At 40.5% G+C, this 16,614-nt stretch overlaps 1 protein-coding gene across 1 annotated transcript in view; it reads right to left on the reverse strand.

Moving 5' to 3' along the window:
- Positions 1-924: 924 nt before the first annotated feature.
- SCFD2 (sec1 family domain containing 2) overlaps positions 925-16,614 on the reverse strand; it is a 189,286-nt gene continuing 173,596 nt past the window's right edge. The window contains exons 6-9 of the mRNA XM_002193111.6: positions 15,552-15,697; positions 11,947-12,081; positions 6,581-6,700; positions 925-2,600 (exon numbers count right to left, since the gene is read on the reverse strand). Of these exons, the coding sequence (XP_002193147.5) occupies positions 2,508-2,600; positions 6,581-6,700; positions 11,947-12,081; positions 15,552-15,697 (494 nt within the window). The 3' untranslated portion in view covers positions 925-2,507. The remainder of the gene's footprint in view (positions 2,601-6,580; positions 6,701-11,946; positions 12,082-15,551; positions 15,698-16,614) is intronic.

A 16,614-nucleotide genomic window follows, 5' to 3' on the forward strand; every position in this document is an offset into this window, starting at 1 on the left:
CTGCTGCTGATAATTTTTTGGGCCACGAGGTACTAGTCTAGTGACTTAGGATTGAAGTTGCAAGCAAAACTGAGCTTCCCCTTTGACTCAGAGCTTATACCAAATAGTGCTTAGCTTATTAACAGAAAAGTAAATCAATTTCCCAAGAGTAACTTTACGTTTTCTCTTTGCCTTCTGAGTATTGCTAGGTGTGGCAGGCAGAGGGCTTGGACACTCTTGCACCCTCCCGTGAAACTTTCTTCTGTACGTTTCTGTTCCCATGGGACTGGCAGGAGACCCCTCATCCCTCAACCTTTTGCCCAAGAACAGGGTCCATGTAGTTGCTACAGCTATTTCCTACAAATAAGCTTACTATATTGCACTAGGGCCACTAGAAAGACTCCACTGTACTTTTGGTCTATAAGTACTTAAGTATGAGATGGTGGCTGAGTTCCAGCATCAATTACCACAGCTGTGGCCCCACAGACTGAGAAGATTCCTCCAAAGTGTGTGTGGGCCTGGAAAGCTAGTGTCTGTCTCAGTCAAAGGAGCTACATGACCCAGAGGAAATGCAAGATCACCTGTGTCTGCTTAGACTCACTCCTTGCCTTCTCAATACAGTAGGTCTTTAGATGACCAAGTCAGAGACCTGAAGGCATTTGATGAGAAAGAGGTCAGGGAGTGCAGAACACAACCAGCAGCCTCCATCAGCTCAGGAAAGCAGCAGCATCTCAGAGGTGTGAGTACCTGAGCTCAGCAATGGCCACTGAACATAGGCAAGCCTTTCTGCTGCGGGCAGAGTTTAGGAAATACTCCAGGACCAACACAGACGATCTAGATTCCTAGGGGCAATCAAATAATGCAAAAGTAAAAGAGATTGCAGGAATATGCAGTTCTGGCATGTGTAGCTCTGCATACTAAGAAAAAAGGAGAAGACAGATCAGGTTTGGCATTGTGAGAGCATTGCTTTATTGATTACAGAATTTACAAAACAACCATATTCTAAGATTGAACAGTACAGAATGACAGAAAAACCAAGAAAGAGACCAGCTACTTGCTTTCCAGTTGCTCTATTCAAACTATTCCTTGAGCTTTTAATATTGCAATCTCATAGCATTTCTCATTTTTTATAGCACAAAGTTCCATTCTATAGTCATTCTTATAAATTTCTTTTCCATAGAGGTGACATTGTCCATGCTTTATAATCAGTCCATTGTTTCCTTCCAGCCACTCAAAATTGAACTTAAACCAAAATGCACCCTTTTCTGAAGACCATTATAAACATTTAGGAGAACTAATGCTAGCTAGTCAACAAAATTTAAAAAACGACTTCCCATTTAATCTACTCCCTTGGCATAATAAAGAATGCTATTATAGAGTGAATGTCACTTAATTTCACATGCTCAGTGTAAGCTGTAGTTGTGGCATTACTTGGATAAAGCAAGAGGACGCAGCTTTAGAGTGCCACCATTTTATGTTACAATTTGGAAATCTTGGTGCTATATGTAATTAAAATCTCTACTGGCTGCTGCTCTTTCATCACACATTGTAGCAAAGTTTAATAAAGAAAAATTACATAACTGAATTTGATTGCAGCTATTTCATGATCATAAATGAAAAATAAAAGCTGTTTTCTAACCATGCTGTTCAGAAATCTAGCTCAAGAAAGAATCTGTGCTGTGGCCTCTTGAAAATGGGATCATACCCTTTTTATTTTTTTGTTCTTTCTTTTTTAAATGCATGTGAGGGGAGGATTCTTTTGGGCTTATCATCAAACCATCACAGCCCATATGGCCTCCTGCATAAATCTACAGAGATGTGTGCCATCAGAAACTGTCTTTTCTTCTGGGACTGTGGGTGGAGAAACTAGATCAGGAAATGGAAAGCTGAGAGAGAAGCAGCCATGTAACCCAGCCCTTGAGTCTGGCTCTGCTTCCCTGCCTCTAACAGTCCTGCTGAAAGAGCATCACCAGGCTGCGAGCTGCTGTGCCAGCTAAATCAGGGCTGTGTTCCATGATCTCTCTCTGGAGTGAGGGGACGAAGTCAGAGTAGAGGCTGTTAACATTGTATAAGGCACACGTTTTGCAAGGTAGCATGACAGAGGGTGGATTTTGTTAGCTTCTCACTCCTTCATCAGCATTTCCCACCAGCAAACCTAGCAAAACCATGAAGAAAAATGGTACTGCTTGGGGAGCGCAAATTGTACATCACCTGGTTCTCAGCTGCTCCTTTGCTAGGGAATTATTACAAACAATCACCCTCACCATGCTGAGTGAGGCTGGGAGTGATTCAGCTCTGCACAGCGCTATCGTCAAGGAGGGGAGGTTTGCTGTCGGACAACTGCACCATTTTGAAGAGCTGCCCATGAGCTGCAGGTGTTCCCTTGCAGCCAGACACCCAGCTGTTTCACCTGGAGCTGTAAGTGCAGCAGTTGACACATCAGTTTTTGAAGGGCTATTGAGAAGAGTGACAGAGCAGAGATTTGATGTTTCCAGGCAAGGCACTCATCTTTTCCACAGCCTCCCCCATCAGATACGAGTGTCAGGCTGGAGACGGTCTGAGGCAAACAACAACTCAACAGTACTGTGTGGTGTCAGGAGTACAGAGGAGAGCACAATTGCCTGAAAGAAGGGGAACAAGAAGCAACAAGTTAAACTGAAAGGGATTGAGACAGTACTAATGAGCCATAGATAGTAACTGTTTGCTTTACCCAGCTCTAGTTAGGCTGTCTGCTTCTGGTGTTTGCTGATAGAGCAATACAACTTGTCCAGCAAAACTGTCTGCTCGCTAATAACTGTAGTAAAATCGCTTTAAGGAGCATAATGACTGCTAGCATTATATGCTTAATGAATGTGTGCTTTGACACATTTCTACCCACATTCTACCTGGTGATTTATTGTGACTGCCAGTGCATTTACTGTGAGGCACCAGCCGATGAAGCCTTGGTTTCCTCTCGATTTGGGTCATGCCTTTTTCCTCTCAGTTGAAAGTAAGGTGAGCACTACAGAAGTGTCTGCTGCAGGAAGCCAGACTGCTGGTTTCAAACCATCTTTTCAGATCAGGCACAGGCTGTTCTGCACATCAGGCTCAACCCTGAGCACTGTCAGATGTTATCACTTTGGTTTCTTCCCGTTTTTAATCCCAGATGGGTCTGATGAATGAAACCATTGCTCACTACAACCATAATACACATCCTGCTAGGTGCAGGTATCTGTTTTCCCTAAGTGAAAACCAGTATATAATGATGTGGTGTGAAGGCTTCTCTAAAGAGCAAAGCTATCATCCAGGAGCGAGTGTGTACACTCTTTCTGTGAGGAGCTAACCCAGGGTTGAAATCATAGGACACTGCTCTTACTGAGCCCCAAGTTTAGCAGTGTCCGTAGGGTCAGGATTGCAGGCAGGGATCTGGGGGCAGATTCAATCACACTAGTTCACTTGAAAATGAATTTGCTTCTTCAGCGCAAAACCAAGGAGAGGAAGCACAAACATCAACAACAGAGTATGCGTGTCCATCTACTGCAGCAGCTATCAGATGCCTTGTGCTGTCTATCATGTAGCTTAAGTATGTGGTAATGCTGCATTTCAACTTTTTTGTTGTTCTTTCTTTCATCTTTTCACTTCAGATACTGAAAAGATCCCTTCTGTATTGGTGATAGCCTCCCCCTCACTTCTTCTCTTCCCTTGTCCTCCCACACAACCTGCAGCAAACTGACACTGATTATCTCTTCCTTCATAAGCCTGAAACAGTCTCTGTAACTTGCAGATGCCAAAGCTGACACTGTCTTACTTATGTTACATGAGATTCAGACTATAGTACAGTATGGTCTCATCTTATTATCATGCAGCTTAACTCTGAAAAACACGAAGGGACACGTTACTAAAGTTTTTTTAGTGTACAAGCCAAACATCAACAATAGCCACTGACAGATAAAAGCAATTTCTTCTTGGAGTCTTACCACTGAATCCTCAGGGGATTTGTGCAACAAATAGCAAGCCAAGAGAGAAAAATGAGATCTGCAACTTTAATGTCTCAGAAAAGATGCTTGAATACAGCAGGACTTCTCTCCTTTCCCTCCAGTATCTCGAAGGGCTTATTGAGAGGGATAAATGTGAATGTTTGTTCTTTCATTTTTACAGAAAAGAGGAGAATTGCCCAGAGAAGTCATGTCCATCTCTTCTTCAGGCAGGTCTCTTCAGGACAGTCCTTTGCAGACCTTTTCCTTGTTCCGTACTCCATGCCTGTCTTTCATGCTTCACCTGAAGGGTTATCCCCTCCTAGTGGCAGCCAAGATGGAAGAGCCAGGAGCTCCCATCCTGACCCACTGAACTCCAATGGGAAGTTCCCCCACAACACAGCAGGGAAGGCAGGGAAGGCAGGGAAGGATGCAGCTAACATCTAAAGGTGCATCTGAAAGTTTATCAGTCTGCCGACCTCACCCATGACCACATGGATGATTGTGCATGTTGGAGAAGGGAGGGAGAAACATTCTCTTATGCTCTTTCTACTTTATTACTCTCCTGATTAAAGCAGAAAAACAGAAGTAATTTCTTCCTTCAAAAATAGGATACTTCTCACTAGTTATGGGGAGCTATTTAACACCATCCAAAACCAAATGATGCATAGGAAACACTGTATTTCTTTGTGCTTCTCCATGAGAAATAAAATTGTTATTCAGATTCAGATGCAGAGCAGTTCTGTGGATGGAAACATGTGTCTCTTATTCCACATTTAAATGTCATTTGCTTCAATTCCAAACAGTTGCTGAAGTAATCAGTGCACCCTGTCAGTTTTTCTTCAATTACTTTACTAAATTTTTGTACTTACACATTTCTCCATTTTCCCAAGAGGCAGTAATTAGTATAAATGTTAGTGCTTTGTTTGACTGGAATGGACCTGGAAGGCCAGTGTTTCCCTGAAGCCTGAACAGCACAAAAAGGCTCTGTTAAACCCTGGCTTGAGTTAGATAAATGCCTAGCTTTTTGAAAAGAAAATAATCCTAAACAGGTGCTGCATATTCACAGCTATAGTGCAGAAATCCAGGTAAAGCCAACAAACTTTCAAACTTTTTTTTTTGTGAGAGATTGGCACAACTGCTTAGTTTCTTCTTTCTCTTCCTCCTCCCGCCTCTTCCCCAAAGTTCTTTCAGCTCTAACACAGCACATTTGGATAAACAGCAAGATGCAGTAAAAGCTTAAAATCCTTTAGGAATCTGCCTCAGCGGGTGACCTGCTGCCAGGGTTAAGCCAAAGCAAAGCAACACCAGATCCCATGTCACCACTGTCAAGCCTTAAGTCCCTCTAGAAAGCTAGTTGAAAATCTCCCTGCATAGTTTTCAACCAACTCAGATGTTAACCCTCTGTTTATCTTTCAGGGTGTCTTAATACATTTTGTGTGCGGATTAACTTGTCCATCAGTGTGTCACAACTCAGTTCCCCTCCAAGAAGGAAAATATAATTTGCTATTTTGAGGAGATTAGCAGCAGACTAATGGGGAAGAAATATGGTATCAGATTAAAAAAAAAAACCCTGCTAAAACAGTATTCCATCTTAAAAAATAGTGCTTGAGAATGCCTTGCAAAGACAACTGAACATGGAAACACATGTCAAACTGAGGGGCTGCTTTGCCTTTGGTTGGCTTCATTTTGCTAATGATTTCTCACTAATCAAAACCGCCTTCCATGGGAATTGAAGACAAGATGCTTACAAGCCACCCTGGAAAACAGAATTATGTTTATGATGCAGCTGGTTACACAGCTGCACTTTGGAGTTTTTGTATTATCTTACGTATCTGCAGTACTCAACAGACACCTGATTGGTCCTCCACAATTAAGGATGATTTTTAAAATCTCAGGTACCACCAGAGCTCACTCCTCCTCTCCTTCCTCCATTCAGATGACAGTTACTGTAGTCAAGTTCTGCTGCCAGAGTGGATGTGGCAAAGATCAGCCACATGAATATTACTGAAGCTTCACTGTGGGAACCATCCTCCTTCCAGGAGTCCAACAGCACATTTAAGGGATGCAGAGATTTGGGGCTTTCTCTACATAACCTGCTTCAGGCTACTTAAGGTCTAGTGGTCAGCTATCTATCAGAGACACCTGGCCAGACACAGGAACAGTACAGCTGTATCTAGGTTAATTTATTTTGCTCCTCACCATTGCTACCTGGCTTGCCTGTAGGATTACCACTGGTAAATCACTAGGAGGGACCCAGGCTCCTGAGTATCCTTGCGCTATGTCCTGTAGATGGACAGCCAGGGACCCTGTAGCTTTTTGGACAGCAAATTTTTCTGTTTATAAAGAATAGAAAGAAACTAATCTCTTGAGACACTATGGAAGCTCCTTCAAATTAATGCCAGTCTGTTCTGAACTCTCCAACCTGAGTTTGAACTTTTGTTGCTGACTATAATGTGAAAAAACAGACCCTTGGTGTCTGAATACTTGTTGCCTACGGATGTTTCACAGCAAAATCCTATCATCATTCCTGCCCATATGGCTGTGGCTTTCTGTAGGTTTGGTACCAGTGCTATAGGGAACACTATTTGATGAATTTTCTTAGTTTTTTTTTTTTGATAGGAACTTATTCTTAGAGCTGTTTGTACCTGGGTACCAGGTTTACGTGTTGCTACCAAATCCTTCACCATTTTGACCTCGGAGATGGACACTCCTCCAACCATAAAGATGATCAGAAGAGGATGATCACCAGGGTGAGGGCGATTCACCTGTAAAATGAAGAAAAGCATTATTTCTACTCATTTCATCCAGGTCCATCCAGGGAGTGATCAGCTCCCTAAGTGGCTAGAGAAAGATCCAAGAGGAAGCTCAGAAAGAAATATTAATGTAATGCTATAGCAGCTGAGAGGGAAATCAATGAGGATGAAACCCAGCTAGAGCTAATTAACTGTCTCCAGGGAAATAAAATCTCCATGGCTTCCCCTGAAACCTGTGGGAGTTTCTCCTGAAGTTTTGGAGTTTCTCCCTCCATTCCTTCTTCATTACTTCCCTCCCTTTCCCAGAGAGGGAGGAGAGTACTTGAGTGGATGTTTACTTTGGATACACATACACAGGAGACTTTAGGGAATGAGGGGTAAATTACTACCCAGTAGAAGCAAGGAGTCTGGCCTAAACATGCTAGAATCCTGCCTGAGGTCAACATGGAAAAGAATTTTACGCAATGTGTTTTCACCGGTGCAGTGAATAATCTTTTACAATTCATCCAATAAAAATAAATAAGATCCATTATAGTATAAAATCAGTTTACAGCTTGTTTCAATTCAGAGTTTTCAATGCTTCTATGACTACCTTGTAACTAATATAGAGAACCTTTAGCTCCAAGAAAATACTTGTTTCATTTTTCCTCAGTTATCTTTAAAATGGCAAAAATATCCCACTTTAGTTAAGACCTCATGATTAATTTTAAATGTGAAGGTGATGCTTTAATTAATTTTAAACGTGTATTTTAATTTTAAATGTGAAGGTGATGCTTTACATCAGTTTCCTCTTAGCCACTTCTAGAAGTTTGGTTACTTTGCTGTTTCCTAGCAAACTGTTTCCTTCTTGAGAAAACACACTACCCTGACACTACCTTGATCCAGTCTTTGGGAGAGATGTCAACAGAGCCCATGCAATTGCTCTGTCACATCACCTTGTAATATGAAACACTCCAAATGTTCAGTTCTGAAAAGTGACAAAATAGTTTAATTCCTTTTTAGATTCTCTGCCTCCTCTCCTTGTGTGAGCATAGGCTTTTAACAGCATTCACTCGACTGAATGGAATTGGTGTCAAGCCATGATTGGGCAGAGCAGGGTTTCTTTGCTTTCCTCACCACAGCAGCTTGCTTTGATCCTTGTGGCTCCAGATCCTGGGGGTACAGCTCTTCTTCTTTTCTTTATTGTGGCTTTCCTATATTTAGTCTTTTGGCACTTTTTCATCCTGCAGGTCTGTCAGGCTTTCTGCCTGGTAACCTTCAGCAAGGACCAGCACAGGGAGATGCCATGTTCTCTCTCCAGGCTAGCTGGCTTTGATTACATGGGGATGGTGCCCTGTTAAATGCTGCTCCCTAGACAAGGAGCTCTTGAATTCCTGAGCATTTGAATTTAGTACAAAAATCTTTGACAGATGTATTAGTGAGCTGAGTATTTGCATACTGGGTATTTATTCTCTTACTCTCTGACTTTGTTGATAGCATATATATTGCAATTCCACGGCACTGGAACAGGCTTGCCAGGAAAGTGATCACAACACCATGCCTGCTTGGATAATAATACCCTTGGGCACATAGTGTGATACTTGGGAATGGTGCAGCACAGGGCCAGGAGCTGGACTCGATAATCCTTGTGGGTTCCTTCCAACTCAGAATATTCTGTGATTCTGGGATTCTATGATTGCTAAAATCTTTCCTAGCAAAAACAAACTCATAATAAACATGCATGCAGAACATGGGGCACACTGAAAGGAGACCCAGTATAAGAATTGGAAAACATGAGCTTTCAGGGAAATGCTAAAGAGAAAATGTCTTGACAAATCATTTCCTTCAGTCAAAATAAACCTAGATCCAAACACATGGTGCCTATATAAAACTTACTATTTTTCAGAAGACGAAAGTTCAAACCACAAATTCCAGAAACGCGTATTAAAAATACTATTAGGCATGCAAACTCTAAATTAAATTAAAACAGAAATGAAAAGGGTCTTGGAATCTGTAATTTTGTTATGCTATGTGTAAGTGTTTTGAAGGAGGACAGTACTTCGGGTACAAAATATTTGGCTGTGTTGAGAATGCAAGTTTCTGCCAATTTTTTTTCTTGTTTGATAATACAACCACCCAAGACTCTCTCTTTTGAAGGAACTGGCTGCATGTAGCTAAACACAACTCATTCCAGCGATAGAGAAGAAGAACTGAAATGGATTGCAACAAAAGCAATGTGCATCTTCTGGGATCCTTCTACAGTTTGGTTGATTTGGGACATTTCCACTGCCTGTGAATTTACTGTGAAATCTGAATTTTGCCAAAACCCCTGAGTTAAAGTCATTTTCAATTCAAAATGCCATACATTAAAATAAAATTTGGAGAGCTGTCTCAGGCAATTAAAAAGATTAACCAAAAACCCCTCAAAACCATTATATTGACATGAAAGAGCCCAAAGGAAGGGGCATGGTGCCCTGAGCCAGCAGAGTGTCCCAGTAGGACATCAGGGCTTCTCCCCTCACTATACAGGGTATGCTCAGGATGCTGGTGGTCAGAGGGCTGTTTGCTGGTGCACGTGTCTGTGTGGAGGAGAGAGAGGAGGAGGAGGTGGTAAAACAGGGTAGCAGTGGTCAATAGAACTCTGAAACAGGGTCAATAAAACTTTGAAACAGGAAGGCATTAGAGGACAATTTTTTTCTCATGGCTCATGTCAGCTCACAAAACACAGGTTCTTTCTGAGCAAAGTAAGCAAAAACAATTGTTATTGTTCTGTAACTCACCCAACAAAAACAGCAGCATTGATGACTCTGGTATTTGTGACCAACCAGAAACCAATTAATTTAGCTCAATAACTGGAAAAAGGAAAACACGTCAATCACCAGAAACTAGGCTGCTGTGTGTCAATGATAGCAAGCTCAGATGATCATAAAGCACATGTCATCTAGAGCAGTAGTCAAAACAGGAGTCCTTGAAACGGGGGTTTTCCCTTCACCATCCCTTAGCTTCAAAACAAACCTATCTGCCAGACAAACACCTTCTTGATGAGAGGTATCTTTAAATGTCTGTCCTGAACTAACACACCTGAGGCAATCACCAACGTATTTTTATGTGTGTTGGCATCTATATTCAGGCAATGAGAAAGAAACAAAAATAAGGAAGCTCACAAAATAATTACTGTGCTGATGGTGTGATTGCGTCAGAAATACAGGCTGGTCAGACTGTCATTCATGCAACAATTGAGCACATGCCAGCCAGCCAGGCTACAAACTAAGGGAGCAAGCATGGACACATATTTGTGAAGTATATGATGATGCCTATGAAATGTTCACCCAACACAAAGTTCACTGTCTCATCTTTTAAATATTCCTTATAGTAGGATATTTGTCTTATCAGGAAAGATGCACTTGCAGGCACATATTGCCATAACTACTTATGTCTCTGTCTCTTTCACACACACACACACACACACACACACACACACACCCCTTCTAAAAGGACAGATTAGTCTTCAAACTAGTTAAAGCTGTCAATGTCTCCATCTAACCATTTAGGCCTTCTGAAGTCCTTATATTCTTCTTTTTTTCCTTTTTAAGAATAACCTATATTTGTGCTTAAAAATTCTGCAATAAACAAATACAATGAAATCTATAGAATTGGGAAAATTACTCGTAAATTAAACCAATAATTAAAAAAATTACTTGGGTGTAATAGTCTGGTTACTTTGTTTGATAGTGGAATGTGGTTTTAACTCTACTATTTTTGGAATGTTGGCATAAATTTTTCAATTCTGACACAAGAATGGAGTTATATTGGTTCACTTTTTAAATATGTATCCTCTGTTGTCTTAGGGCTTTATCATTAGCTTTGAAGAGCTGAGAATTTCAATTTAGGAACCTAACTGAATGTATTTTGGAAATCCATTTCAACTGTGGAAACAGATTCCTGAAAACAAGCACTGGATTTTAGGCTTACATGATTATGTGCTCAATACTAGCTTTTTTTGAAATAACAGAAAAATAACTTTGTTATTCTGATATTGGGTTCTGGAATAGTACCAACACAACAGTCAAAACTATTTTTGTCACCTGACTTTAAATGCAGGTGTAGCAGGAATTTTCACACAGGAGAAAAAAAAATTCTCTTCTATTATCATAGAATCACAGCATCAAATTGGAAGGAGTCTTTGTAGCTAATCTAGTTCACCTCCCTGCCCAGAGCAGGGTCAACTTCAAAATTATATCAGATTGCTCAGGGCTTTGTTTTGCCAACATTTGAATATCTCAGAGAGGGAGAATTCTCTGGACTTAATCACTCTTCCTGTCAGAATTTTTTTCCTTTATTCAGCTGGAATTTCCCTTGCTGCAACTTGCATCCACTGCTTCACAGTTTGCTGATGTCTCTTCCATGCGGAGAGGTGGTGTTAGTAAAACTGTAGGAAAAACACTGGGCACAGTACTGAAATACACTGTACTCATAACCATAGTATTGATGTGGTTTGATGTGAATTTAGGGTTGTTTTCAATGGAGAATTCAGGATATGCAGTAAAACAAGGCTGAATGTACAACATGCTAGCTACTCCACACTTCAACTCTAAATATTCAGTGGACAATTAGCATGGGCTAATTTGTAAGGCAGAGTAAATTCTTGTAGAATTACTGTCTTAAAACATGCTAAGAGGATTCTCAAAGAAATTCCTAACTTATAGGCTTCCTTCCTCCCCCTATGGTACAAGTTGAACCATATCAAATTATAGAAAAGGTATCGAATACGGAGCTCCTCCTTCATCCCCTGTGAGACCAGATTGCTCATGCTCGTTTCTCTCCTATCTCAAGGTTGCTGAGTGTCCTTAAAGTCCTTTGATGCAGTGCCATGTGGAATGTCTTTTGGAATGCCAGGTAGGTTATAGGAACTGACACTCACTTATCAATTTGTTTGTTGGGTGTCTCTGAAGAGCTCTAAAAGCTATGTGAGTTAGGACTTCCCTTTAGCAAAACTACATTGCCTCTTCCCAGATATGTCATACTTATTTTGGTGTCTACCATGACCCTTATTTAGATGTCCAGTCTGCTCCATTCCTCTTGTTTTTTTCAGCAGGTGCTCCCTGTCTGCACTGTACCTGCAATGTGATGCCTCAAGCTATTCCCAGGCCCCATTCAAGAATTTAACTCTCCGAACTTCCCCTTAAGTTCTGCTGAACAGTATAATAAAATCAGCTACTGCTGCATGATGCTCTGACCTCAGGAAAATCTTACAGATGAGCTTGGGAAGGCTAATTTACCTTCATGAACATGCTGAATCCAGTTTTAAGGAGATCAGTGAGGCCTGATGAAATATGCTCAATATCAACAGGATCAGGCCGATCAGGATTACAGACCTCTTCCACTACCTGTTTCAGCAGAGGTTTGTAAGAAGCCTGCACAAAGAGAAAAAGTAATTGTGAGTAAACCTGTTTAGACTCAGTACAACCATGATTCTGAATATTTTATTTCTATTAAAGGTTGTAGAAATAAGTATCCCAGAAATGAAAGCATTCAGAGATGTTGTGACCTTGACTGCAGATGGTGTCCACCAGCACAACATCAGACTGAAAAGACTGGAAGAGAGACACAGCCACACATTTACTGCCTCATGTGTATTATATCAGTAAAGACAGACAAGGAAGAAAGGGGGGACTTCTACTTTCTCTAGAATCTTTTTGGAGATAATACAGAAATGGATAACCATACAGATGAGACTCTGTTGCCCATTGTGCACCCAGATCTCATTCCCTTTTTAATGATTTTACAAACACCTAAAGAGGGATTTTTTTTTTTTTTTAAATTGACCACTCCTGTCTTATTCCACATGTCATGTCCCCAGTGTAGTCTGGATTCCAGCAGGGAAGGGAAGAGGCCAACCTGCCTGTTTGTCCCTCATGGGAGAGCAGAGCTAAGGGAGCCGCTGTTAGTCCTTTAGCTTCTATGGCCATGGCACTCCACATAATACTTCCACCTGCGGAAAACTTTTGTAAAACAGGCCAAACAACCCACCATTACCATGAATGTCAGAGCTTCAGAGAAGTTTGGGGCTAGGAGAAGTGGATAATGTAACGGTACAAATGGTCAACATGCTGGAAGGTTTACTCCCAAAAGATCAACCTTGTATCCTCTTCAGGATCTACAAACCCTGTCTGAAAATGAAGTAGCCTAATAATCTCCACATTCCAATACTAAGGTTTAAACCACTCTGACATGCTAAAAAAAATTGTGAAGATAAAACTTTTAGGAACCAGTGGAAAGATCTTTAATGAAATTCAAGCTTACTTGATTTACAGATGGAACTTTGTTTTTACTGCTTTTAACCTTGCCCAAACTGCAACAGAACATGATCAGTTCAGAAAGTGCAACCATCTTAGAAAATGAGCAACTTTAAAATTAGCACACTTATTTGGCTTTGGGACTACCCCAGGTATATATCATCCCTTAGATTACTTAGAGGAATCACATGCAACATCATTAATTTTGCAAAGATGATATCTACAAGAGACATGTTGGAAGATAATAGTAAAAATGGATGGAAAATAAAACAAAAACCACTTGGCTTGAAACTGAAATTTTCTGGAGTAATTAAAGACATGTTTTTCATCCAACACTTTAGAGTGAGAAACAAAGCTTAGTTTTTTAATAGAATGCTGCCAACAAAGATATATACAACTCATCTTGTTCTTCTCACAACACGTGCATAATTTTTAGTTGAGCCAACAAAGCAAATTACAGCAGACATGAGCAGCAGGATCTTTTAGAACATGTCAAGATTTCTGTCAAACCTAGTCATGCAATAAACAACTGTTTGAAAATACACATGCAGGCATGAAGTCCTATTTATAAAAATCTGTTTAATATCTTCATAGATGAAGAACAGAAAAACATTAGGAATGAAATATTTTTGGAGCAGAGATCAAATCACAGTTTAACAGAGAGGCTTACTCCACAATATTAAAGGAAAAACATCATCTGACTGAAATGAAAAATATAATTCAGACAAAACTATCTATTCAAAAGATGTGAAAAATTAGTTATGATTTTGCATGTCTGAATTTTCAGCACCCCCAGTCACACTACACAGATACTAAAATACAGATGGTATGATCCTCTACCTTTTTAAAGTATAATGGTTTCAAATTTTTTTAAAAAAGTTATGACTTGAAATTAATATACTATATTTGTAGGGATTTTTTTTTCATAAAACCCGCAAAAGCTGCATTGGTTTCTATCTCATATAATGAAACTTTTAACAACTTTAAATTTTGACATATATAAATCTGTTTAAAATAGCTGTTAAAAAGCTCAATAGCTATGGGACACATCCCGTACAAGATTATAAAGGGTAGAAGAGAGAGAAATAGAAAGACAAAGAGAGAGAATGAGGAAAGGAGAGTGAGGGATGGAAGAAAAAATGGAGGATGGGAAGAAGGAAGGTAGAAATATATCTACATCAAGATGAAAGTAACAGGCAAAATTCTGTTCTTGCATGGTCACTACATGAACTAGTTTGATAACCTGATGAAAACATGTATCATTTTATGTAAAACATACAAATTACAATGCTACAAAATGTCCTTCTAAGAGGCTATCCAATTCCCAGTTACTTATCCATACAAACGTTTTTATGAGTCATAAGAAGAAATGGAGGCTTCCCAGCTGTTAACAAAGTGAAAAAGTATGTAGAAGCTAAACCCACTCCAACAGCACTAAGCAGGTTTGGCAATGAGCGTGGTCACAGGATGGGCACTACTTCTGAGTAGCTGCACTGATCACACACAACACCTGCCAGTCAAAAGAGAGGTCCATTTCCAGAGCACTGTAAGTATGATGGACAATCACATACTGCCAGCTTATTTCTACTATTATAAATCTCCTGGACTTCCCTCAGCAACTAGATCCCTTGCATGGCTAGACTAAGGGGCTGCAAGGTGTTAATATATTCCTTGCTGTGTTCCAGCACTTATCCCTAAGCAAGCAAAGTGGATTACATCCAAAGGACATACTGATGCTAATTACACTTCCAGGAAACTTTTCTTATCATCTCACTGCCCTTGTACTGAACTGTATTAAATGTTTGACAATTTTCCCCATTTTGGACACCAGACTGGTCCAAACTGCTAGAAGACTTCAGGAATAGGTTTTCTTCACCTTAGATTTCCAGTGACATTTTGCAACACGCATGCTCTTACAAAGCAATGCTTAATTTGATCTACATCCCTTTGCTGGTCTACAGCACTGTTAGGAGTTTGGAAGGATTTTTTTATGGCTCAAGGCTAGAATAATGTTTTATGACCTCTCTCTAAATCACTGCTTTCTGCTGTATAACTCTATTTTTAGCTGGAAAAGGGGAGACATAGAGAAGGAAAACCACTGTCTATTAGTTCCATTGACCTAAAGCAGTATTGTATATCATGTGTTCCTATTTGAGAAACATAAGCTGCATTTGTGACCTATTTACAAACAGGTTTATCTCTCATGCTTACAGGGACAGGAGAGAAGATACAACAAGAATATAGCTGCAGTATGGATGCAGGCATCCTGCTTCACTGCCTTGAGTGGTCTAAGTCAAGAGCCATCTTGACTTAGCCCTGCCTTTCACAGGCATTCATTTAATTCCACAGGGCTGCAGAGCAAAACCCAAATTTCTTCCTCAGAGCTAACATTGATATGCATATGCCTGAGTCTGGACAAAAGACTTGAGGAAGTTTTTGATGACTACGTGAATTATAAAATCTATGCTTAAGTATCTTCTTCATGGGTAGAATGTCTATAGGATTAGCACATCCACAGAATTAGTGTTGTAATTTTGACAGCAGGCTAGAGAAACAAAAAAACACAGTGAAAAGAAAGCTACACTTGCCTGGTGGGTGTTGCTGCCTGGATTATGTATGGAATGAAACTGTTTCATGTGCATTCGGACTCTGGCAATATCCCTGAGGGACCGGAAGATACCGTCCACTGCATCCGTGGCTTTCTGAGATGTCAGGTTCAGTGACGAGTCACAGCCTAAAGAAATAAAGAAACACACAGCTGAGTGAAGTGGTCATGTGTTTTGATAATAAACAGTACGAAAAGAGTAACTGGGAGGAATTTTCATTGTGTTATAATCCAGAAACTCAGGGGCTTGATAGACAGCATGTTCTCAGTATGGCACAAGTGTCTGCACATAAGCAAGAAGGCAAAAATTCCCGACAGCAGACAAAGTGAAGAGCGTCTCTCTTTGTAACCTCAATCACACAGCACTTCCATCAGTACAGAGTACATTTTGCTCTTCACAGCAAACAGAAAGTTCCATGCTAGCAGACCCCAAAGAAGAGCCCCCTGTTATGTGGATAGGAGCCAGCTGGTTTGCTGGTCTGCTTGGGTGAACAGCCATGAAGAAGGGAACTGCTCCTCTCTGGCTAGCAGCCTGCTCACTCCAAATACATTTCCTACCTTGGTGACAAGAAAAATGGAAGAGTCTGTGCTAAATACAGTGGAAAGGTCAGCCAGACATTGGAAAGAGCTACATTATCACAAAAAAGTTCCTATCCCTCAAAGTGGCAGAGTTATTACCTCTAATGTATTTTTCCAATGCACTTCTGCTAAGGTATAATGCTTATCTTCCACTAAGGCTAAATTCCAATTACAGGACCACCTAAAATGTCCCTCTGGGTGGCCAGACAGGGTGTTGGAAAAATGAATGTCTTAGTCTTGGCTCCATCCCCCTCACCATACAACCCATATTGCACAGAAGCACTGAAAGAAATGCTTTCTCGGCTCCACCGCTGATGAGAATTAGCCAAGTGAGAGGTAAATGGTCACCTGATATTTTTATTGCCTTGTCAACACAGTTCTACTCCTCTTGACATCTCTGCCTGCCTCTCTTCTTGCTTGACTCTTCATCCCTGTGGCAGAAAATCTATCACAAAATAACCCTTCTT

Source organism: Taeniopygia guttata, chromosome 4 (assembly GCF_048771995.1).
Source record: "Taeniopygia guttata chromosome 4, bTaeGut7.mat, whole genome shotgun sequence".
NCBI classification, from domain to species: domain Eukaryota; kingdom Metazoa; phylum Chordata; class Aves; order Passeriformes; family Estrildidae; genus Taeniopygia; species Taeniopygia guttata.